The sequence below is a fragment of the Uranotaenia lowii genome, chromosome 2, assembly GCF_029784155.1.
Source record: "Uranotaenia lowii strain MFRU-FL chromosome 2, ASM2978415v1, whole genome shotgun sequence".
Taxonomy (NCBI): domain Eukaryota; kingdom Metazoa; phylum Arthropoda; class Insecta; order Diptera; family Culicidae; genus Uranotaenia; species Uranotaenia lowii.
The window spans coordinates 304,026,896-304,052,657 of NC_073692.1; the positions used below are offsets into that span (position 1 = coordinate 304,026,896).

At 38.8% G+C, this 25,762-nt stretch overlaps 3 protein-coding genes across 3 annotated transcripts; 2 read left to right on the forward strand and 1 right to left on the reverse strand.

Annotated features, from left to right (window-relative positions):
- The first annotated feature begins 1,035 nt into the window (after nt 1-1,035).
- Nucleotides 1,036-2,148, forward strand: LOC129747327 (NADH dehydrogenase [ubiquinone] 1 alpha subcomplex assembly factor 2). Its single transcript, XM_055741482.1, has 2 exons — nt 1,036-1,395; nt 1,748-2,148. The coding sequence occupies exons 1-2, from the start codon at nt 1,151-1,153 to the stop codon at nt 1,947-1,949; spliced, it is 447 nt and encodes a 148-aa protein (XP_055597457.1). The 5' UTR covers nt 1,036-1,150; the 3' UTR covers nt 1,950-2,148.
- LOC129747321 (poly(U)-binding-splicing factor half pint) lies at nt 2,042-11,651 on the reverse strand. Its single transcript, XM_055741474.1, has 5 exons — nt 11,528-11,651; nt 10,727-11,012; nt 4,213-4,498; nt 3,485-3,988; nt 2,042-3,418 (listed from the first exon to the last, which is right to left on the reverse strand). The coding sequence occupies exons 1-5, from the start codon at nt 11,546-11,548 to the stop codon at nt 2,461-2,463; spliced, it is 2,055 nt and encodes a 684-aa protein (XP_055597449.1). The 5' UTR covers nt 11,549-11,651; the 3' UTR covers nt 2,042-2,460.
- A 539-nt stretch (nt 11,652-12,190) lies between these two features.
- On the forward strand, nt 12,191-13,962 carry LOC129747323 (bifunctional peptidase and arginyl-hydroxylase JMJD5). The gene is made up of 5 exons (XM_055741477.1): nt 12,191-12,524; nt 12,788-12,953; nt 13,012-13,123; nt 13,183-13,618; nt 13,703-13,962. Exons 1-5 carry the CDS (start codon nt 12,240-12,242, stop codon nt 13,958-13,960), a joined length of 1,257 nt encoding a protein of 418 aa, XP_055597452.1. The 5' UTR covers nt 12,191-12,239; the 3' UTR covers nt 13,961-13,962.
- Nucleotides 13,963-25,762: the final 11,800 nt, after the last annotated feature.

Genomic DNA, 25,762 nt, shown 5'->3' on the forward strand with positions numbered 1-25,762 from the left:
GTAACAAGCCTTAAACACCATCAAATATACAGTAATCCTAGTACAAACGGTTCGTATAATCTTCATTTCGATTACTAGAACAGTTTTCAAAACGTCCGATGAACGGTTTGATAAATCGTCGAAAAATGTATGCACATATTTATTCCAGAAACAGTTTAACAACCTGAAAACGTTGTTCATAAGCGTTTTATAAACCATACCCTAACTGTTCCTAGAAGAGTGTCTCCATATAGAGGTTTTAATAGTTTTAAACAGTAACATAACTTAACGCCATATTCAACAGACCGTCGTTTTGGAATTCAAGATAAGTGCAATGTTTTTTATGGTTTCAGATATCATTTTCTAAACGTTTTTTTACGCTGTTTCTTATCGTTTTATAACTACTACATGAACAGTTATGTTACAATATTTTCGTATTCGGGTTTTTTTATCTTTTAACGGGGACATTTTTTCCACATTGAAGAAAATGTCAAACCAATCTCACAAACATAAACAAGACGGATACTTTGTAAGGTGAGCCACAGTTTATGAAATTTAATACTGAGTATATGCTAAACAGTGACAATTGTTTGTCATTTTGACGATAAAGGCTCTTTAAAAAATTGATTCGCTTCTGTGGTATCTTTGTCTGCCAATTTTTAAATGTTTGATAAAAAGCGTTTTTTTATTTGTGGTTAATAAAAGAGTTTTGAGCAATATATTATGTATATAATTTATGATATAGAAAGAAATTACAATATAAAGTCTTTCGATTTTCGTACTTCGTTGCCACGGAAAAGTTGATCTATAAAAGAAACTGATTCTCAAACTTCGATTTTTTAGACCGATCTCTCCTGGGATCGTTCATCAGAAACGATCTTGGTGATCGATCTTTTCCTGAAGACCGCACAATCTAAGTCAACATTTAAATTGAGATGTTGCTCCACCCCCATTTTGAATATGAGTTTTCTATTGAATTCAAACGATGTTGATTTTTCGACCTTTTAGGGAAATCCCTTTTTAGAATGAAAACTGGCCTATCGAAACAATGGTAAATATTTACCAACAAAAGACAATTTTATATAAAAAAATTTCGCAAATACCAGTGAATTTATTTAATTTTTACATCCATTTCCTTAAAAACTAAACGTTTTCTCAATCAGCTTTTACCATGTCGAATCCCCCGTCGCGTAGCCTGATGAAAATCCTGTTCAGCAACTTCTTGAACTCGCTGAAACCGCGCCAGATGAAGGGAAACTTCGTCGGCGAAGATTACTTCGGCAATAAATACTACGAGATACCGGCGAATCCGTCGCTGGGTCAGCGCCGGGACCAACGCTGGTTCGAACCGACCGAAAAGGAAGCCTACAACCAGGAGGTCACCGCCGAATGGGAGGCGTGGTTGCGGGGGCGAAGGTTCGTAATTTTCAATCGACTTTTTTAAATGTGGTTTGAGAATGTAGAAATTTTTCAAAAAATCAATACTTGGCTGTAGGGAATAAGGTGAATGATTATACACATTGAAATAAAAGAATTAAAATATAGAATTGATAAGTAACCATTTCTATAGGTTTAAATAAACTATAACTGCAAGAATGATCGAGAGTATTGATTTTCATTTAAATTGTATGAATATGAAATAAACCCTTTTAAAATGCCAAGTTTCGTCAACACTTTCAATTTTTTTGGTGATCCTGAACTTTGTAAATGTGTTAACAGAACTCAAATGAGCTAAAGTGTAACAGAAACTTTCGATTTATCCTTACAGAAAGACACCTCCAACAAAAGAGGAGCTGATGCGTAACCTTGCCATCATGAAGATGAAGGCTCAAAACGCTGCCGCGCTGGAAGCCAAATTCGCTAAACCAAAGGACGCGGCGGAGCTGCCGAAAAATCCGACCGGTATGGGATCGTTCCCGCAGTACGATGAGTACGAAATGATGCCCGGCAAAGGGAAACATGAAAAATGAAGTGGCACAAATCGTTCGATTCGATGAACTTGGATGGATGATTAAGACTACCGAATAGGGCTGTCATATTTCCACTGAAAGGATAACAACTGTTGTGCGGTTTTCAACTTCTGGTGCTCTATTAGAGAGAAGCGCAGTTGTATATATTATATACAGTTTTATATTAAGAAAGTAGTAATAAATTGTTTCTGTTTGAAAATCTTGGTATTTTCATGTTATGATGTTATAGAGAAATTTCTTAACAAGTGTGTCCTATTTTTAGATTGGGTTTTTTTTCATGCTCGCACTGAGAATAAATATATATGATTCGGTACTGTGTGATAGTAAATAGTAAAATAGATCGTAAACTTTGTCCTTAATGTTGCCTGGGAGCGTTGGGTGGTTCTAGGAAACTTTTATGTTGGTTCGGTTACACAAACGCTTAACATTCAGGGATTCTACTATAGGATCAGAGTGTGGTCACGCTCTTTGTCACTTTGTATATCATCGGCAGCAGTACTGGTTAAAACGTTTAACCAGACAAATCGCCGTGGTCAAAGAGCGCTTGGTCATAGGATTCTGCCTTTACTAGACGACCACCAAAATAGCGACCATGGAGTGCTTCACGGGCTTTATCTGCTTCGGAGCCCTGCGAGAATTCGACAAATATTTTTACAATAACGTCCGTATTATCGTCCTCGGCATAATCTCCCTCGGATTGGCGTTCCTTGTAGATAATGACCCGCTCCACTATTCCGTATTTACCACACTCGTCCTGAATCTCTTCCTGCAGCGTTTCGTCGACATCCTCGGGACCGACCATGTTGCGTAGAATCACAACTTTGCTGTCTCGTGGTCGCATCAATCGTTGCATCACAAGGTGCCTTGCGTTTTGTCCTTTAATTGACATAGTTTCCTGTTGCTGGAGCGTTTGCGGTTCTCCTTCCTCAAGCAGTTTTTTCTGCAATTCTTCTTGCTGTTTCTCTTGAGCTTTTTTGAAGACCTCTTCTGCAGTTGCGTTGGGGTTTGCAGCTGCAGCAGCTGCGGCGGCGGCAGCGGCAGCGGCTGCTGCTGCAACTGCTGCTGGATTAGCATTGCTTAATACTGATTGCAAAGGTTTTGCTGCCCCAGCCAACAGAGGGCTCACACCCAGCAGAGACGGTGCCAAGCCAGCCAAATTTACAACAGGAGGATCGAGCAAACCTGGTTGAGAGATGACAGCCGAGGCTTGGCCAGCGGCAGCAAGCTGAGCTTGAGCGATCAAATTGACATTGGCGGCAGTAGTGATGGCCTGTGTGGCCGGTGTGCCCAGTCCAACTTTGAGAGTTGGTGCAGTGGCCGATAAACCCAGCACAGCGTTAGTTGCAACGGCATCCATAGCTTGTATCTTAGCTGTGGCTGCAGCTGCAGCAACCGCCGCTGCCGTTGGCATTGCCGAATTGGCCGCTGGACCCATCAACGCATTCGGTGGCGTAATCGAACGACCAACTCTGTGGAATAAGAAGAGTTGAAAAATTATAAACACATTTGTTGAACTTATTGAACTTGAAACTCACCTCAAAAGCTGTCCACCCAAATCGAAGAGATTCATGCTAGCAATGGCTTCCAGTGCAGACTGGTTAGCTTGATATTCAATGAAAGCGTACCCTTTATGGGTATGGGCAGCACTGCCCTGCGACATTTTGCAAGTAACGATCGGCCCGAAAGCTTCAAATACACTTTTGATGTCCTCCTCCGTCAAATCGGGGTGAATCGAAGCAATGTAGATACGATTGTAATTTTTGGCTTCTTCCTGGATCTCGTCAATCACCTGCTGAGCTTGAGGCATATTACTCGGGCGTCCGACTTTGATGTTTCGACCTCCAAGCATGGCTCCGTTCATTTGCTCCAACGCCAACTGGGCACCTTCGGGAATCTCGTACTCCACGAAGGCAAACCCCTTGTGCTTCTGCGTTATCGGATCCCAGGACATATTGATCGACTTTATAGGACCGAAGGGAAGGAATGCTGCCCTGATTGTATCCTCCTTAAGTTCGAACGAGATGCTGCCAACGTAGACTCTGAAATGGAAATGGCACGCTGTTAAATTCTACTTCAACTTAATTAGTTTTATGATTCTTTGATCTGTCGCAAATCAGATCTTATCAGCTAAAAGGTCATTCAAATACGGAATTCATCTAGCTTCTTTTAAACAACTAGGACTCAACGGATTCGTTCCTACTATTAAAAATGTACATCATGGTGTTCTTTTATTGGAACAAACAACTAATCAAACCAAACTCACCTGCACATCAGGGCCAGTGCTTGCTGACGTTGAACCTGGGTCCGCTGGCTGGCAAGCTGTTGTTGCTGATGGGCCAACGTTTGCTTCATCAGGACCATCTTGATGCTCTGTTCCATGGCGTACTTTTTGGCACGGGTCACCAATTCATGCTGCTCGCTGGACAAACGAGGCAAAGCACCGCCCAGGATGCCCAACAGGGCCGAACGGGTTCCGGGTCCGAACAGTACATCACCGGCTTGGCGCAAATCATACACAGGTTGGCTTATGTACGGCAAAGCTTTGACATCTGCGATTTTTGGGGGGAAGAAACGGTAGCTGTTAGGCAACGATCACGAACACATAAGTCAGATTGCATGGTGTCTGGGCATTTAGGAAGGTATACCCAGACCATGCGATAGGACCTAAAGATTTTTATTTTGGATTTTCTCAATATTGATTTTTTTAGGGTAATGAAATTAGAATCCATCGGAATCGAAATGAATACCTCAACTTTTATGGCTTGTCACTCGGCGTCTTTTGAACAATAAATTGAAGTCGCCATTCACCTCCCAGATTGGTAATTGGTACCTAAACAAAAGTTTTGGGTCCTTATGACCGGAAGCGAGATGTATATCGCCAAATGCACCATACCGAAATTTGAATTAACCAAGAAAAAAAAACTAGTTTCTGCTTTGTTTGTCAATTTTCCCACGTACTTATTAGAGGGCAAACTTAGTAAATAATTTAACAAAAGGTAAGTTTTCCTATTAAACTTTTTTAGAAGATATTGTGGAAGAAAGAAAATAAGAAGCGTTTATTTAAATTAATGAAGGTTTACAATCGATCCGGGCGATAAATGGTGACTTGATGGTGATTAATTTGTAAAAAAACATCACATTTACAAAAAAAATGAAGACTGAATCTCATTCAAACATCTATTCGCGTTCAGAACAAACCAAACCTTAGTTTCGACGATATAAAAATCATGTGATAAAAGTTTGTAACCATGAACATTTTTTACCATAATTTCGCTTTTTTGCATTTTTATAAAATGGATGTTTCATAAAATAATCAATACTGATCCTTTTCAAGTTCTTGAAGACTATAAGTACTATGAAATTATTTTTTTGAAAAACTAACATTCAACAGAGCATAACTTTTCAAACATTGGGTGAATATTAACCAAATTCTGCACACTTTCTCATTGATGTGTATTCGTCCAGAATGCAAAGATGAGAGCTGGACAGTCCAGCCTGGACTATATACATCAAGGTACAGAAACGGTTAGGAAATTCCCAAACCGCGATGAGCGGCAACATTCTACGGCTAAAACTCGGGCACGGAAGCTCTACGAGAAGATACTGACAAAATATAGCTGCGGTGTGATGGACGACGAAACGTATATAAAAGCCGGTTTTAAGCAAATTTCGGGGTTGGAGTTTTTACCGGCAAGAGCAAGTTCGACGTGGACGACAAATTTAAGAAGAAAATGTCGAAGTTTGCCTCCAAATATCTCGTTTGGCAGGCCATCTGCTCTTGCGGACTGAGCCTTTCGTGACAAAGGGCACAGTGGCGAGATCTACTAATCTGAGTGCCTCGAGAAGCGCCTTTTGCCGTTCTTGCAGCAGCACTACGAAGCTCCGCTATTTTGGCCAGATTTGGCATCATGCCACTATTTTAAGTGTCCTGGAGTGGTATGAGGCCAATTCTGTCCATTTTGTTCCAAAGGACAACAACCCGCCAAACTGTCCGGAGCTGCGCCTGGTGGAGCAATACTGGGCAATAATGAAGCGGGAACTTCGGAAGAGCAAGAAGACAGTCGAGACAAGAAGTACATGTTAAAAAAAAATAGAAAAAAAACTGAAAAACTGGTACCGACACTGACACTGTAAAGACTTTGATGGAAGGCATCACGCGAAAAGGCGTTTAACTTTACACTCAAAAAAGAGATAAATTAATCAAAATTCAAAAGAAAAACATGTCTTCTTCTTTACATCGGCGAAAAAAATATCAGCGATTTGAAGGTATTTTGAGGCGTTTAAAGATATTTTGCAGTAGTTACTCCCGTACAGAAGTTTTTCCGGGATCGATTACATATTAGCAGAAGTTACCACGTGGCAGGTAATCAATGCTTAATTTGATAGTTTTTACTTATTTTTAGTATTGATATAACGTTTTGATTTGTTTTCCATTTGAATTTCGATAAATTTATCTCTTTTTCTCAGACGGTTACTTACTTATGTCTCACTAAAATTTGGAGATAAAAAATGAAACGGGTTAAACACATATGTTAGCATAGTTTTTTCAGAAAAATAATTTCATGGTAGTTTTGAAGGACTTAAAAAGGATCCCTCAGTGTAGATTAAAGCATTCATTTTATATGGCAAAAAAGCAGAATTATACTGAAACATGTTCATGATTACTAGCTTCTGTCTTTGACTGTATATTAGACTGTCCCAAATTTGTATGGGAAATTCAAAACCTGTGAAATGCTATACGCTGCAAGGATCCTGATCGTGGGTTTGTTCTTGTTCCTTATCCCAATCCAGATAAAGATCGGTATCCTGATACTAGCCTTGTTTCTGATCTCGTACCCTTTCTTGATCCAGATTCATATTTGATGAAGATCGTAATAATCTGGATGTTAGTAGTTAGTGGCTAAGGATTTGTTAATAGATTTTAACTTTGTTCTGATCAACCATTAAGTTCAGATGTTCTTCTCTGGCGCTTCGAAACCCTTGCTCTACAATATCCTAATCCTGATCATGATTCTGACCCAGATTCAGATTCTTATCTTTACCCTTGTCTTTATCTTGATGCAGATACTGTTCCTTAACCGGATTCTGATCGTGATTCGAATCCTGTTCCTGATCCAAATTCAGATAATCATTCTGATTCTTATTTTGATCTACATTCTCATTAAAATACTGCTATTGATTCTAGCTTTCGCTTCAGAACAAGATCCAAATCGTGCCCATATTCTGATCCTCATCCGGATTCTGATTCTTTTCGGGTTACGTACGCTCGTTGCAACTAGAATTTGGTCATGTAAAAGTGACCAAAACAAACATTTTTTTAAAAAGACATCAAATCGAAACCCTTTTTTCGGATAGATTTTTTTAACGTTCGCTAAATACCATCATTATCTGTAACAGGTTTCTGAACTTAAAGGTTTTTTAAGTTACACAATTTAAACTAGAGGCTAGATTAAGGAGGTTTGACTATTTTTTTCTATTTTTCAAAACTCGCCTATTCAAAACTAACCCCCGACAATACAATTATTAACTTCGAAATTCGAATCACATCAAATATGAAACTCCGCACTGCTGTATAAAAAAAAGATATGAAGAGAGAAAAACAGGGGAAAATGATATCCAACCATAACGATGGTTGGAGTTTGTTCGTTTTTTTTCTGTGTTGGTGTAAGAGAAATAGCAAAGCTAACCTTTTCCATCGTGCACACTTGGGTTCTCTCCCTTTTATTTAAACGACTACGAATTGAGCCTTCACACTTCGCGCAACTGGCTTTTGGTTTTTGGTGTAGCGATTCCCACTAGTAGTGGTAGCAGTGGTAGTACGAGTAGTAGGTTAATGTCAGTTGGGAATGATCTCGAAGGCGAAAGGTGGTGGCATTCAATGTTTCGTGTCATTTGATCAAGGGGGTAGAAGTTTGGTTTGAAAGATATAAAAAAGAACGAAAACAAAAACAGAAAAATATGCGAGAGAAATAGAGATCCTGAAAATAAATGAAAAATAAATAGAAAAATAATATAGATTAATCGAGCTATCGTGTGTGTACGTTGTGGAATTCTTAAAAATTTAGTTTGATAAAGTTTAAACGCTGAACAGCTTTTGGAATTCATTATTCTGACGCTTGTACCAACCCATTCGTAGAGGGGATTTTAAGGGATATACGATTGTAACCACGCCCCGAGGATGCTGTGGACGGAATTTGGGTTCACGAGCACACAAACAGAGACAATGATGATGTCTGTTATCAAGCATAACGATCAGTTAAACAATGAACGATGAGATGGGAAGAGAGAAATAGAGAATAATGAAAAAACAAACAAGACAAGAAATATAAAAAAGAGAGTTAGAAAAAGTTTTCCAAGGTTGGGTACAGCGGGTTTTTCGGGCCTCAATAATTTCCATTGAAAATGGTTTTCATAAATCCATTAAGATAGTTAACTGACTAGTGACGCGATCAAAGATCTATTATCCCTTCTGCTTAGCTCGTGAAGACAGGAGTGGAGTGGATACAAACAGATGGCTGAAAATACGCAGAAAACGCAAAAAGAAAGGAAAATAGTCACCACGAGATATAGTTGGATTTTGGCGTGAGTAGTAGGGTTGATGGCATTAGCATGATACATATTGTTACTGGCGTCGTTATCAAAACAGCATCTCTTGTAGTTGGTACACAGATCGTCTTCTATCAGCACTCACTAGAGGAGGTTTCGTTAATAAATGTTTTGTTTTCGATGGATTTGAAAATAGAAAAAGAAAAAAAAAAGAAATTATTCGCCTTGTGCGGTGCGGTGACATTGGTTTCGCCCGATGAGAGTTAAGCGTTTTTTGGTTGTTGATAATTCAGAAGGAACCTTACGATGGTTGGCACTATCTTCAGCAGTTGAAATTTGCAGCGCGATTCAATAATGTGCAACTTTAGAACGTTTGAGGGAGGCTCTTAGCTGCCGTGCACGATTCGATGTTAGATAATTGCTTGTCTTGAAGATTCTTGAGGAAAAAAAACAAATACAATGAAAGAATGGAGAAAACTCAATTACAATAGTACAGAAAACCGTAGATATGAAATTTTGATACAATACCACTTCGAAATATGGCAATATAAATTATCAAATTATGTTCCAACTAAACTACGAGAAACAGTTCCATGAATCTCGACTGTTCCCCTAGTCAATCACCAGAAAATTCAAGGCCCACCACGAAAGGAAGAAGGTATTCATCAATCAGCGTTTCAGAGTTTGGAATTCAGTTTCAAAAGTTGCTCTGATACCCTGGCTTGAACGTACCTTGCGAATTTTTCAAAAAAATCTGAAAATACAAAACATAAAAAGAAAAAAGAAATAGCGATCATCTATTTGCTTCAACACTATAGTCGGAGTTTCGTAGGAAAGATAATTTCTTGAATGACCTTTGAGTTGTTAGTGCTTTTAATCTGGAGGAACTTGATCAGTTTGAGGAAGGGGGTTTGACTAGTTAAAGAAGAAAACTTGAATATGGACAGCTAAAAGTACTGCATCAAATATTAAAAACTTCGCATTGAAAAATAATGTTGCATGAATGTAATCTATTCTTCGAGTCATTATCTTTGAGAGTGATTCTCACACTGAGAGAGCACCTTGGCGCACTTTATGGATGAAGTACAACTTCTCTTTGCTAGTTAGAAGAAAAGAGAGAAAAATTTCCGTGAAAAACAATTTACTGGTTCTCAAATCGGAATGTGATATTTATTTTGACGTTTTAAGTTTTCTACTCACTGATCCTAAACTGAGAATAGAGTTTTATCATACATGATAAGTCTTTCGACTCTTTGATTTTCGGTACATGAAATCAATTAATTATAAATTCAAACGTTCCATTTGTTTTTATATATTCTGAGATATGAAAAAATAAAACTCTTATAAACTATACTAAACTCTTATAAAAAGGAATAAGATCAAGTTCAAAAGTATTTTTTATCGTAAAGTAATGTGTATTTTAATTAATTAAATTAGAAAAGAATAACAATCAAGAGAATTTGGTTATCATTTGTGGAAAACTGTTTTTCTTAAAATACAGAAAAGGTAACGAATCCTAATAAAGTTCAACCAGATTGAAGCAAATTTCATCTCAAAAGTCAACAACTCAATAAATATCTTATATTTTCCTGTTTAAAAGAAAAAGAGAACAAAAAAAAGAAAAGAAAGGAGAAAGTCACCTCTGCCTCCGAGCACACAGAGATTCGGTTTCGCTCCCTCCCGAGAATGACTTTCTCTCTCTGCGACAACACACTCTCTGATTCAGTGAAATCCTGCTGCGATAACGTCGGCGATAGTGCACGCAGTAAGGAATTCGTGTATCGTGATTGGGTCTGCAAAATCTGAGCAGAAAAGCAGAAAACCACCAACAGATGAGGATTAGTGATTGGGGAGAAACGAACAAACAAAATCGAGATAACGGCACATTTTTGATAATATTTAAAAATGGGGAAAATCGATTTCAAATAAACCAGTTAGCTGTTGTGCACTGTAAAATGTAAGAGAAGATCTTGTTTTGCTTTACCCTTCTCTTGGAATCATCTACCGGGGGTCCTACGAAAACAAACAAGAGCAAACATAACACTTTAAGAGTAAAAACAACCTGAGTCAATCGGGTTCAAAATACAAACTCAGGCGAATGTTGATTGGTTCCTGTGCAGAAACACTTTACATTTGAAAAAAGAAATCTAATACACGCTACTGGTTTTTGCTTCTAAAACAAGAGCGTCCTGCACAAGGATCTTAAAAAGTAGCTCTCAAAAGTAGCTTACCACGGTCACGGTCCCGATCTCGCCGACTGCGCTCCCTATCACGGCTGCGATCCCTATCGCGGCTGCGTTCTCTTTCACGGCTTCGATCGCGACCTCTGCTTTCTCGGCTACGTTCACGGTCACGGTCCTTGTCTCGCTTCGACGAGGACGACGACGATTTCGACGGAGACGGTTCTTCCGCATCGTCAGGACCAAAATCTTCCCGGATGGGTGAGTTAGCCTCGTTGCTGCCATTGCCACCGGCGTACTCACCACCCCCAGCACTAGGAGGAAGCGGAGGCGATTTCTAGAAGAAAGAGGAAATTAATTTAGCTAACTCAAACTGGTTATATATTACACAAATTTACGCCCTTTTCAAAAATCGATACCAAACTACTATATTCCTCTTCCTTAAATTATGCGTCGAAATATTCATACATCTACTTTTTACGAATTGCAAATAATTTCGCAATTTCAACATTAGGAAAATGTAGTCAGTATGTTTCTTTGGGTGAAGAAAAATTTACTCTATTTTTATCGAAAACGGAAAGAATTGGTTGGCCACTTCGCTGAATACCAATGAAACGTATTCCACTAAAATCTAACATGCTGATAAATCAGAACGAATCGGCAGAATGTAAACAATTCCCCACTCCCCATAACCCCAACCAGGCCAAAAACCGCGAGCGGATGAAAAAATAAAAAAAAAACCATCGGCCGCCATATTTGATTTTCAAATTTGGACCTCCCGCAAGGACCGAAACAAAATTCAGTTTTAACTTGCAAATTCCATAGATAGCAAGAAAACTTAATGCTACTTACCATTACTACGGCTCCGTTCATGTTTTAAACAAGAGGAAATCGAATTTTCGGCACTTTTCCAATGGTTTTATCCTGATTTTTCACCGTACACAAAACGTCGCCGCCTCGCTGCAAAATTTTCACCATTAGAATGACAGTTCAGCTGAGGGGCTCTCGAATCGAATTAAAAAAATCGACTATTAGAATCCAACTCCATACACGCTTAGAAAATTGTACACAACAGTCCAAATATGAAAAAGATGAAAAATCTTTATTAAATTTTCGTAAAGCAAGAAAGTTTCAAAATCAGCTAAAAAGCTAATTATTAAGCTAATGTTTCCTCGTTCCCTTTGTTTTCTCTCATAATTTCAATTCAACGTTTTGCTAAAGGAATGAAACAATAAATTAAGTATTTTTTATTAATAAATACAAAACCGTCAAATTGAATCCCCTCTTTTGAAACCTTAAAGGATGAATTATTGCACAGAGAACTTTTGGTGACAAATCAATGCGTAATCAGAATGTTTGCCTTGTGTGTGCTGAACTAACTTGAATCTTTTCTAGACATAGCATGGAGTCAAACTTTTTTTTGCATATGCTTGTTTTACTCAGTTTTTACAATCCCTGCTCTTATGTTTTTTTTTCCTAAGCGTGTGTTCACTCAGTCCGGATGTAAACAAGTTCAAAAATTCAAAAAGTCTGATGTTCTTTAATTCATTTTAAATTATAAAAAATGTCTGTATTTGTTCAGATAAATTGCCACCTTCTCGATCCGGGAGTTGTTTCGAAACTTGATTCACTGAAACACAGAAAACTTTATCATGATGTAGTCGGTCTAGTTTTGGAACCATTAAAGGAAAGCCAACCCACTCAATCGTTGGAACCGAATTCATTGCAAGATAATCTAACTCGAATAGGTGTTTTGTATGAAATATGCTACGGATCGCTTCATACCGGTGAATGGCACGCTGTCCCCGTGGAGGAACGGGATAGTTTTACCTTGTTAAGCTATTTAAGGGTTAGTATCTCTCTAATGAGCCATTTTTATTTCAGCTTCGATTTTCTTGAATTTGAATTTCTATTTCATGAATTGGGTAAACATGCTGAATAACGGTCGTTTGACATGGCACCAAGCTACCTTTGAAAATTTTACTGAGAATCGGTACCTACCTATTATATATGTATAAAAAAAATTATTTTGAATGTTGGAATCAAGATTTATTTTAATTATGACCGTTGAAGCCCGATAATTTTACAGCTTTTGATATTTTTATTTCACAGATTCTGTACATGCTTCTGATTCGTAAAGAATCAGACGACTGCATTCGAGATGCAATTTACTTGGCTGATATCGGTCTTATGTTGGGATCAAGAATAATTCTTAAAGATGCGGGGACGGATGCTGATCTTTTGAGTACTGTTGCGAAAGTGCTTTCATCCCAAAAAGGCAAATGTGTATTTTAAAAATATACAATCATGAATAATAATTGTTGTTCCTATTTCAGGCGTAAATGAACAAGAACCAGCTTTGAAAAAACTGAAAGTTGATGTAGAAGTGCAATCTGATAAAACGTGCGAAGTACCCGTTCTGCAAAAACCAACATTAGAATACTTTGGGTAATGTTATCCAAGATAATAAGATTAAAATAATTTATACAATATTTATTCATCTCCAGTAATTTTCACTATGACAAATCTGAACCTGCAATACTCGAAGGTGTCATAGATGATTGGCCAGCAATGAAGAAATGGCATGATCCGAACTACCTTATTGGTCTAGCCGGTGAACGCAGTGTTCCAGTTGAATTTGGGTCACAGTACAGTAACGATGATTGGTCCCAGCGTTTAGTTCGATTTAAAGATTTCATAGTAGATAATTTAATAGTCTGTGATGATACAGAAAAAGCCAGTGGAAGCTTGCGAGGTGAAAAATCACCAGCATATTTGGCTCAGCATGAACTGTTCGATCAAATACCTGAACTTAGGGAGGACATCGCCATACCGGACTATATCGGGCGAACGGATATCAATCCCCGAATCAAAGCTTGGCTCGGACCAAAAGGAACCATTTCTCCGCTGCACACAGATCCAGGACACAATTTACTTTGTCAAGTAAGTTCACAGGTTTTTAGAACATCTAGCTAAATTTTGAAAACCTTTTGATCAACTACTCATAAGTCATAATGGTTCTTTAAGGTTTTTGGCAGCAAAACAATAATCCTAGCTAGTCCAACGGAAACACCAAATCTATATCCACACGAGCATTTCATCTTGAACAACACGTCACAGGTTGATGCTGCTAACGTAGACTACGATCGGTTCCCCCGGGCTCGCGATGTTCGATTTCGGCGACTTACGCTGCACCGTGGACAGGTTTTGTACATCCCACCTGGCTGGTGGCACTATGTAGAGTCCCTTTCCTGTAGTTTTTCTGTGAGTTTTTGGTTTGATTGAAATGAGCATTAAAAAAGTATAAAAAATGCCTAACAATTTTCATCAGATGACCAAAAATTATTATTCTTCAATTCCAAAATTGAATCTCAACTATGTGTTTCGGGTAAGTTTAAAATTCCGAATATTTTGAATGAGAGAAGAAGCCTTTACGGAAAAATTTCTTCTTTCAGTTTTTCTACTGTTTGTGAGATTCCCTAAAAAAGGCTTACATCTCAGGTCTCCGTAGGTCTTCATGAGCCTCAAGGTCAGATGCGATTTCTGATTTTGTGACTTTTTAATTTAATTAGCTACGAATTATCCATGTAGCCGCAGTGCGCTTTACATCTACCCAATTGGCGTTATCAGTCGACTCTCAGATGTGCTACCAAATTATTTAAGGATGCAGGTATATCATGTATTCTATTGTATAGGGATGAATCATCCAAAAGGATTAAAATCCCACGAAAAAAATGTATTCTATTGCATGTGGAAAAAAGTGAATTCCTGGAAAAGGTTTTGTAGGAGATTTAAAGCCTTCTGTTGGACCCATCTTTTTAGAGAATGAGGTTATTATGGAATTTCACCTAATGTGCAGATAGCTGGTCGTGTTTCCGAATTTTCAAAACTAGTCAAAGTACGGGAGCCGCTACTTGATTGGGATGGCATCGTGGCATTTGGCGGGAAATACTAAAAACAACAGTGCAGTGGGTGGTAATCAAGTATTAACAGACTCGATGATACATCACCAGACGAGGGATATTATATTCTTTTTCTCATCTGTTTCCTGCATGTTTCTCAGCGCATGTTTATCAATATTCACTGTACTAAGATATGGATGATTTTGAGTATGATGAAGTACATTCAGTACGCGCCCTTCAGGATGGATGGCAAATTGTCTTCTTCGTACGGTCTGGTTTCCAGCTGATTTAGCCGAAGGGCATCTACATAAATGCAACGACTCATATTCCCGGAACGTGCTGTCACTTCAGTCATGGGAACGAGAAGCAGTTTTTCGGGAATAAGAGAAGTTTACACTCGTCTTATGCTCATGCGCTGATTCACAGTGGGATTTTGATTCAAAAACTCAGGAACACAAGTGAAAATTTGGTGTAAAAAACTTGGTTCTTGGATAAAATTTAAGTTAAAGTTTAAGTTCAAGACATTTTATGGACAGAGTCATAAATAAGTTATGTTTTTACACCAGTTTTCCATAGACAAACTTATATGGAAATTTATATGAAAACAGCAACTGTGCTGGCTAAAACTCATTTAATCCACGTTTTACTTATACTGTATTTGTTTTCTCCACTCGTGGAGTGTTCCACCGTACCCGATAAAAACAAACACAAATCCTCGCCAGTGTATTGCTACCTCGCTCACTCACACGCTCTCTCGCAACACTGGCAAAATTATCGGTGGGCCACCGTCCGTAAGCAGAACTCCGACAGGTCAAAACCAGTGCAACACCGTCCGAATAAACAAACAGTTTGACAGCACCTAGTGGTGCACCAGTGCAACACTAGTGCAACACTCGGCATAAACAAATACGGTATTAGAGTAAACAACCGATCCGTGGAAAGTTTTGAACATACTATTTTTTCTATTGAGATTCTTTTGAATTTCAAACATAAATTTGTGCCCTATGCAAGCTTTTTTGAGCAAATGATAGCTTTTTTTGAAGCCTTTTTCTCCCGTTTTTCACTTTGACTTTGTATTACGGAAAACAAGTATCATAGAATTTACAAGATATTCAAAACTTTTACATTATGAAAGATAAATGAGATAAGTAAGTAAGTGCACAGTAAATTTTTCCCTCAATTTTCAGTAACAAAAAATGCTGGAAACGTCCAGCAATTCAAAATTTTGCTGGAAACCAGCAATTGGTCTGTGTTTGCTGGAAAATCAGCAATCGAGTTGTCAAACTGGAGTCTTCTATATTCTAGCGCATTCCGAGTGTATTGTTGCCAAGCGTCGCATGGTTCTTACAAGCGGTCTTTTTCAAAGCGTTTTTTCCCTGGTTTGCTGATGGTTGCGAATTGCAATCGTTATTGTCGTGACCCGCGAAGTTATCAGGATAACCGGTGTAGTGAAGTTTTGAAGCATAAGGACATTTAAAGTTGTAAATTGTGGAGGAATAAATTCTTCCTGTGATAAAGGAACCATTGTTCCAGCAATACCTATTGTTCAACACCAAAGCTGAGTGACACCTCATTTTGAGTGCTTCTCTCACGAGAACCTGTATTAGTGCTTGTTTTGTCCGTGAGAAGAATCCAAAACAATCTAATTGGAATATCGACGTGAAAGAAACGTAAAGGGGCTTGTGCTGCCTAATGGCAGGCACAAGCGCCGAGTCCGCGCTCAAAGCGCCAGATCCTATACAGGATCAAAGAGTACTCGGCGAAAATCCAGGCAGCAGACTCCCAAGATGGATTGACCCATTAGGCAAAGCTGGGGAACTTATCTTGCTGAGCCTTAAACCCACTGGAGAAGACGATCTCGGTAAACCAATCTTGCTTCCCAAGAATCCCTTCCTCATAGCAAAGACGATTGAAAATGAGGTAGGTAGTATCGATGGTGCGTTGACTGAAGCTAGAGGAACGCAATACATTTTGAAGGTAAGGAATTCAGCTCAAGCGGAAAAACTTAAAAGGTTGAAACGATTGATAGACGGAACCCCAATTATTGTAGAACCGCATAGCAAACTTAATAGAAGGCAATGCAAGGTAACTTGCTACGAGGTAGATGGAATCAGCAACGAGGCCCTACTTGAAGAGCTAAAGCCACAAAAAGTTATCGACGTAAGGAGAATCCAAAGGCAAGAAGGAAATAAAAAAATAAATACCCCCCATATTATACTTACAATTGAAGGAACTGTTCTCCCAGAATTCATATTCTTCGGACTTATTCGTACCAAGGTTCAAGTCTATTACGACTCCCCAATGCAGTGTCGCCTGTGTTACCAGTATGGACACACAAAAAATCGATGCACTAATAATCCTATCTGCGGCAATTGTTCTGATAACCATGAAGGTACCTGTGAGAATGAAGCCAAATGTGTCCATTGTAAAGGAAATCACGCAGCGTATTCTAACACTTGCCCCAAACGCATCGAGGAACAGAATATTATACGTTTGAGAACCAACGAATCACTGTCAATGGGTGAAGCACGAAAAATCATTACGGATCAACGACTTCGAAATACATACGCCAGTGTCGCACAGACTCTTCAAAATAATGAGATGACCAAATTGAAGAAATCTGAAGCAAATACTAGGAAAGAAAACGAGGATCTGAAATTAAAACTACAACAATGGAAACAACATTCACAGCAAATTCAAGTTGCGCTTCAAAAGCAAATTAAGGATCTGCAATCGCAGATTCACGCATTGCAAATGCAGTTAGTCACTCCAAAAATGCTATCACAGACTAAACCGATAAATGAGCACAATAATCAACTATCCGGATCAACAGACCTTGCTGAAGAAATCCCAAATTCAATCCGAGAGCCCTCAAAAACTCAAAGAAAACGGCAGAACAACATACAAGATAAAATTTCAAACCAACCACACTCTTCTAATGGATCTCCACCACAAAAAAAGACAAACGACAAAACTATAAAACAAACACCCCAGCCTACAAGATCTAGCCCGAAAATGAAGGAAATCTCCAGCATGGTTATATCAGAATCTGACCCCGATGATGACCTCGATGACGAAAGTTCCTCCGATTAAACTATTACAACTCTCGCTACTCTTAAACAAACTACACCTCCCCTTTATTCTATTCATGTCTAATTTTTATGATAACCCTTCCAATATAATTCCCTCAACACGATTCTTTCAACAGGTATTAGGTAGCGAGAATCCAACCCACATAGCAAACCCACCAAATTCAACAACCAATGTCGTTCTAATTACCAAAGTAAAGTCTGCTTCATTTAATATTGGAACAAATTCTTTTGCTCATTGTGGCGCTCCTAGTGGACGGATTTGGAAACTTTTTCACCCACGTGTCGGGAAATTCATTACCTTTCACCATGTGTTTATGTCATAACACCAAACGATAGCATTTTGTAAACAACCGCCATGGAAGCCGAACGGAGAGATCAAATTGTGCACAGTTTTCTTGAAAATCCATTGTTGTCGGCATCGAAGCTAGCTAAACAGCTTAAAATGCCCAGAAATACCGTATGGCGTGTTATCAAGCAGTACAAGGAAACATTGACGACGGCTCGGAAGCCGCATTCGAAGCGTCGGAGTGGAACTGTCGACCGGAAACTGTGTGGGAAAGTCATCAAGGCCGTCAAGAGGAATCCCAATCTTTCAGACCGCGATTTGGCCAATAAGTTCCAGGCCGCTCACAGTACGGTGCGACGAATTCGTCTCCGGGAAGGAATAAGGTCATTCCGAGCCAGCAAACAGCCAAATCGGACGCTGAAGCAGAACAATGTGGCCAGAATCCGTGCTCGAAAGCTGTACGACCAAGTGCTGACCAAGTTCGACGGATGTATTCTGATGGACGATTAGACCTACGTGAAGGCGGACTTTGGGCAAATCCCAGGTCAAAAATTTTATTTGGCGACGGCTCGGAGGGATGTACCTGCAAAATTTAAGTTCGTGTTTGCGGATAAATTCGCCCGCAAGTACATGATTTGGCAGGGGATATGCAGTTGTGGACAGAAAACCAAAGTCTTTCTCACTGACAAGACAATGACATCAGAAGTCTACAAAAAAGAGTGCCTACAGAAACGGATTCTGCCGTTTATTCGTGCCCTCGACCGTCCAGTAATGTTTTGGCCGGACCTCGCAAGCTGCCATTACAGCAAAACGGTTATGGAATGGTACGCAACGAACGGGGTCAGCGTAATACCGAAGGACCTCAACCCCCCAAACTGCCCCCAGTTCCGGCCGATAGAGAAATACTGGGCAATCACGAAGCGGAGGCTTAAGGCAAAGGGAAAACTTGTTAGGAACATGACTCAAATGAAGAACTGGTGGAATCAAATCGCCAAAACGGTGGACGAAAAGGGTGTGCGCCGCCTAATGTGCCGTATTACGGGAAAAGTACGAGAATTTCTTCGAAACAGCAATGAATAATTTTTTTAATTTTTTTTTATGGAAGAGTAAAGAAAATGCTACATTTGTATGAAAAACAAATTATGAATTCGTTAATAAATGACTGAACTACACGCAATTGTTTGTGTTCCAATATTAAATGAAGCAGACTTTAATATTATTGAAACTCCCCATCTTCTAGACATAGATGATGTAGGTGACGTTACGCAAATCTCTCATTCTAATACTTCCCAGTATTGCCCATTAAACAAAAAATTTATAGCAGTACACTGGAACGTACGTGGCCTTAGAGGTCATTTACCGGAAATCCAACATCTCCTGAATGAAGAAAAACCTTTAATCCTAGGATTACAAGAAACGAAATGTCAAGAAGATTTAACCATTCCCCCTTCTCTTACCAGAGCTTATAAATGGAAGTTAGTCAATAATAGTAACCGGGACAATCAACACGGAGTCGGACTAGCAGTAAACTCCAGCATCCCTCACACTTTCCTTGATATTCACGTTGAGCTCCAAGCTGTTGCAGCAACCATACTACATCCTTTCAAAGCCACTTTTGTATCCTTATACATACCACCCCAATCCAACCCTCGAAAATACCATGATTACCTAAAATCTCTTCTAGAAGAACTTCCTACCCCATTCGTCCTTATGGGGGATTTCAATGCCCACAACGAACTCTGGGGCAGCGTAAGAACAGATGGCATGGGAACTATGATCGAAAGTTTTATAACTGAACACAATCTCATTCTTATGAACAACGGGGAACACACTCGACTTGATCCCATCACTGGCCATACATCGGCTCTTGATTTGACACTCGTCTCAAGACAAATTTCTAACAAATTTATATGGTCAGTAGATGCCGATTGTAGAGACAGTGACCACTACCCTATTAGACTTTCAACTATGTCTACTCTGGAACCTCTGGTTACTCGGCGTAGATGGATTACCGACATGGCTGACTGGGAAATGTACGGAAATCTAACTCTTGAATCTTTACCTCCCGGAATTAATGTTACTAGCCAGCAATTTATCGAAAAAATTGTCTTTGCAGCAGAACAGTGTATCCCTCGTACAACTGGTAAGATCACAGGCAAATCAGTGCCTTGGTGGAACTCTGAAGTGGCATCAAAAGTTCGAATTCGTAAGAAAAAACTGAGAGCATTACGACGAATCAATGATAATGATCCGAGAAAACTGCAAGCCCTTAAAGAGTTTCAGGAAGCACGTAACGCAGCGAGGAAAACTATACATGAAGCGAAATTGAAATCGTGGGAAAACTTTGTCGGAGATATAAATCCCACCACATCTTCATCTGTACTGTGGAATAAAGTTAACATATTGAGAGGTAAGCGGAGCTTTCAACAACCTTGCATAGCGCTTGGAAACGAAGTATACAGCGAACCCTCTGATATAGCTAACATACTTGCTGATCACTTCCAATTAATATCGTCTACCGAAAGCTACGACCTAGAATTTAAAAGAAGGAAACACGATGCGGAGCTCTGTCCTCCTGTTTTTGATGGGGGCGAAGAACTCTTCTTCAACTTGCCTTTCACAATTAACGAATTGCTCTGGGCACTTGATAGAGCCAAAGGTAAATCAGCAGGATTTGATACCGTCAACTATGTGATGTTAAAAAAACTTCCCCAACCGGTCAAATTCACGCTGTTAAAAGTCATCAATGATATATGGTCGTCAGGGTCAATACCAACTGAGTGGAAAACTGGTCTGGTTATCGCTATCCCTAAACCAGGAAAAAATTCTAAAGAACCTGACAACCACCGCCCAATTACGTTACTTAACTGTGTTGGCAAGATAATGGAAAGAATGGTAAACCGCAGGCTGGTACATTTCCTGCAACAAAACAGTCTCCTAAATAAAGGCCAATATGCTTTTATTAGTGGGAGAGGCACCGATTCGTACTTTGCCGAATTGGAATCCTTTTTGGAGAAACCAATAAAGGAAAAACAACATTGTGAAATGGTGCTCCTAGATATATGCAAAGCATACGATAAAGTTTGGCGACTTCCCATCCTCAAAACTCTATCCTCTTGGGGCGTGAAAGGGAATCTGGGTAAATATATAGAAAACTTTCTCACTAATAGAACCTTCGCTGTAACTGTGAATGGTAAACAATCGGTTATGAAAACTCAGGAAAATGGTGTCCCACAGGGATCGGTGATTTCGGTCACATTATTTCTGATAGCAATGGAATCAATCTTTGAAAGATTGTCCGCAAATGTCAAACTCCTCATTTACGCCGATGACATCCTTCTTGCATCATGGGGAGATGATCACGAATTAATAAGAAATAACCTTCAAGAAGTTATAAACCAAGTACATCAATGGGCATGTTCTACGGGCTTTTCTCTATCACCATCTAAACTTCTACATGTATGTAGAAAATACAAGCACAACAGTGTTCCAAGGCTACACATTGCCGCAGCACAAATAGAAGAAGTCAACGTCGCTAAAATCTTGGGTGTAACAGTTGATCGCCGTCTTCGATTTACTTCTCATGCTAAAATTTGTCGTAAATCACTTGAATCAACTCAAAAACTTTTCCAGACAATGGGCAATTGTCTAATCGGAGGAAACAGACGTTCTCTGATGAAAGTACATCAAAGCCTTACCATACCAAAACTGTTCTATGGGATTGGGTTGTTTAGTATAGCAGGTGAACAATTTATTAAAAAACTTCGACCTGCATATAACTCTATAATCCGAAGTGTGACTGGTGCTTTCCGTACAAGCCCGATCAAATCAATATATGCAGAATCTGGTATGCTACCATTTGAATATTTGTATGTACAACAACTAGCTAGTATCGCCATTTCAAGATGTCAAAGGACCAACCTCGATACACAAAATTTACCTTCTATCGTAGAAAGAGCCAATGCTCAACTCCACAATCTGACAGCTGAAGTAATACCGAAAATAGAATCGATTTCACGACATGGGTCTCGTCAATGGAATGTCAATACAATAAAAATAGACTGGAGTATAAAAGAAAAATTACGATCTGGAGTCAACCCCGCTCAAGCACTACACACTACCAAAAAAATCTGGAAAATTACATCACATATGATGTAAATAAAAAGAAGCATCATATATGACGGAATTTTCAGTGCGAGTTGAATATTACACGCCTGTAAAATTATGCAACGTGTAATATGAAAGTGATGTAAATTTAACGCCACTGAATTTGTGAAAAATATCCTATTGGAATTTGTTTTGTTTACTTTTTATTGATCCAATTCAATGGAGTTTTTTCATCTTTCATAACAAAAACAATCTTTAAATAATGAATTTCATTTATTTGTGAAATTTAAAAAAAAATGTCTTACACATTAATTATTTTAAAATTCACTTTCACCATCTTCCGAAGTAGAGTTAAGCAGAGTAGCATGGGGCCGCTTCCAGAACAGCTTCCGCTGCTGCTGCTTTTCGGAGTTATCCGGAACCAACGATATCGACGAACTTAGAAGCTAACTGCTTCAACAAATTACTTTGGTTCACGATTTGACTGAACTCTACATTTGTGTATTCCTGTTTTTGACAGTTTTTATTTTTACATGACGTTATCGCGTTCAGTGTAATGTAATATTAATTTAACTCCCTGTCGATATTAAATTCCGTGTCGTGTAATTTTCAGAAATTTCTAATTTAGTGCTGTTGAGAATTTTGTGTGACCAGAAAAATTGTAAAATTACATCATATATGATGTAACGAAAAAGATGCATCACATATGATGGAGTTTTCAGTGCGAGTTGAATATTACACGTCTGTAAACTTCTTAAGACGTGTAAAATTTGAAAACATGTAAAATATTAAAGACGTGTAATATTTAATTCGCACTGAAAATTCCGTCATATGTGATGCTTCTTTTTATTTACATCATATGTGATGTAAATTTACATCAAATAATCGCGTTCTGTGTCAAATAATATTCGTGTCATTAGAATTCCGTGCTTTTTAGGATTCAAATATTTTTAGTCTGTTAATTTACATCAATAAATCGCGTTCTACGTCATGTAATATTAAAGGTTTTCAATTTCAGTGTTGTTAAGGATTCAAATTTTTTTTCTGTGTACCTGTATTCACTGAACACTTGAAAAGGAAGTACCCGAACCACTTGCACATTTATACCGATGGCTCTGTAGCTAATAGGCAAGTAGGATGTGGAATCTGGTCCGCAGGATTCCAAAAACGTATCCGTCTTAGATCAGAATGTTCCATATTCTCGGCAGAAACCTTTGGCATACTCAACGCGATTCAAAACCACGCACACATCGATACTCCTACAGTCATTTTCACTGACTCGGCTAGTGCTATCGCAGCCCTCCAAAATGGATCGTCTAAACATCCTTGGGTACAATCAATAGAAATATTTGGTCAACAACGGGACGTAACACTCTGCTGGATTCCGGGGCACGCCGGAATTGCCGGGAATGAATTCGCTGATGGCTTAGCCAATGAAGCCAGACACTCTTCCCACGTTTTTCAAAACGTCCCTGCCCAAGACGCAACAAGAAACTTGAAGCAAACCATCAGGCAAAGCTGGGAAAGAGACTGGGCAAATCTCCAGGATCCCTTCCTTCGGCAAATAAAATCCACAACCATGCCATGGATCGATCGTGAGCAACGCCAGGAAACACGCGCCCTCTGCCGACTGCGAATAGGTCACACCAGGCTGACCCACTCGGGACTGTTTAAAGGAAGCAAAGAACTTTGTAGTACATGTAACACAACATTAACTGTTCAGCACATCCTACTAGAATGTCAGTTGTACAACTCAACCCGGGCAACATGTAATATCCAAGGAGATATACGAGACGTTCTGTCCAACAACCGATATCGTGAATCCAACCTAATCGAATATCTAAAACAAACAAAATTACTAAGACAATTGTAAAAAAAAAATGTACCACAGAAATCAGACCCGAATGACCTCTCAAGGTTAAAAGGTCTTTAATAAATATTATTATTATTATTATATTCTAGCAACCAGACATTAAGTCAAGGGTGAGTTTTTATAGGGCAGGTAAATATTCCTCGAAAGATACTAATCAAAACTTTATTTTGAGGTGGCGGATGATCAACACTTTGGCACAGAGCTGCCACCTTTTTTTTTTTTTATTTTTTTATTTTTTTTTTGCCAGGAATTTACCACATCGTGGCATTCTTCCCTTGGAGAGCTGCCACCCCCGAGCCGGTGTTGGAATATAGAAAAAAAATCATGTTTCTTAAAATAAATACATCCCTTATTGAAATATGGGAGACAATAATTGTGCTTTATTGCTTGTTATATGCACAGCCAGTTGTCAATATTTAATTTTGAATCTATATATATAAAAAGCAATTTCTGTATGTTTGTTTGTTTGTTTGTTTGTTTGTTTGTTTGTTTGTTTGTTTGTCCTCTATAGACTCAGCTGCCTTAAGAGCTAGAGAGCTGAAATTTGGCATGGATGCTAATTAGGACCAGGAATGATGAAAAATGTTTTCAGATTTTCGGATGACCCCTTCTGAAGGGGGTCGTCCATACAAGACAAATATTGTTTTCGCGTTATTGACGTTACTTTTCGTCGGATTGTGTTGAAAATTTGCACACGAGTGTTTTGAAAGGCGAGCAATCGATTGCAGGTGTCAAATTTTGTGTAAAGGGTCATCCAAAGGGGTCGTCCATATTAACTGTTCGCTGTTTTTGCGATATTGACGTTGTTATACATCGTATTCAGATGAAATTTGCTACACGATAGTTTTGAGTGACGCGCAATCGATTTGAGGTATCAAATTTAGAGTAAGGGGTCGGAAAAAGGGGTCGTCCATATAAAATTTTCAGTATCTTAGTGACATTGTCGTTTTTATACATCGGATTGGGATGATCGGATTGGGATGAAATTTGCACATAGGAGTTATTAGGGACAAACAACTGATTTCACTTATCAAAACTAAAAACAGGGGTCGACAAAAGGGGTCGTCCATATTAACTATGCACTATTGATGCGATATTGTCGTTATTATGCATCGGATTCAGACGAAAATTGGTACACAAGAGTTTTGAGAGATGAGCAATCGATTTCAGGTATTAAATTCAGATTTAGGGGCCAGCAAAGAAGGTCGTCCATATAAACTTTTCAATATTTTTGCAATATCGTCGTTATTATACATCGGATTGGGATGAAAATTTGCTCACGGTAGTTTTCAGGGACGGGCAATCGATTTCAGATGTCAAAGTTCTGCCAGGGGTTGACGAAAGGGGTCGTCCATATAGATTAATTTTTCACTTTTTTAGCAATATTGTCGTTATTATACAATTGATTGCTTTGAAAATTTGCACACGGGAGTTTTGAGGGAAGGGCAATCGGTTTCAGATATCAAAGATCATATAAGAGCCCCCGATAGGGGTTTAACTTTTTGGTAATTATTGCGTTGTTATGCTATGATTAAGTCGAAATTTATACACGTAGTAGCAGACGACAGACGAAGTGATTGACCAATATTTTTGCAATTATTACTTAACAATGAATTCAGAAGTGCATCTGGAAAATGCTTGGCAATTGATTTTCATATAAACTGTTCATGACATATTCCAAGTTGAAAACGAAACGGAGTTCGTATGGGATAAGCTAGTTGAAATATAAATTTGCTACCAAATACAGTCGGTTGTTTTGAAAGATATAGCTGGTTTACAGAAATCTGGATTGCCGAAGTCCAGCAATTTGAATTACTGGAAACCAGC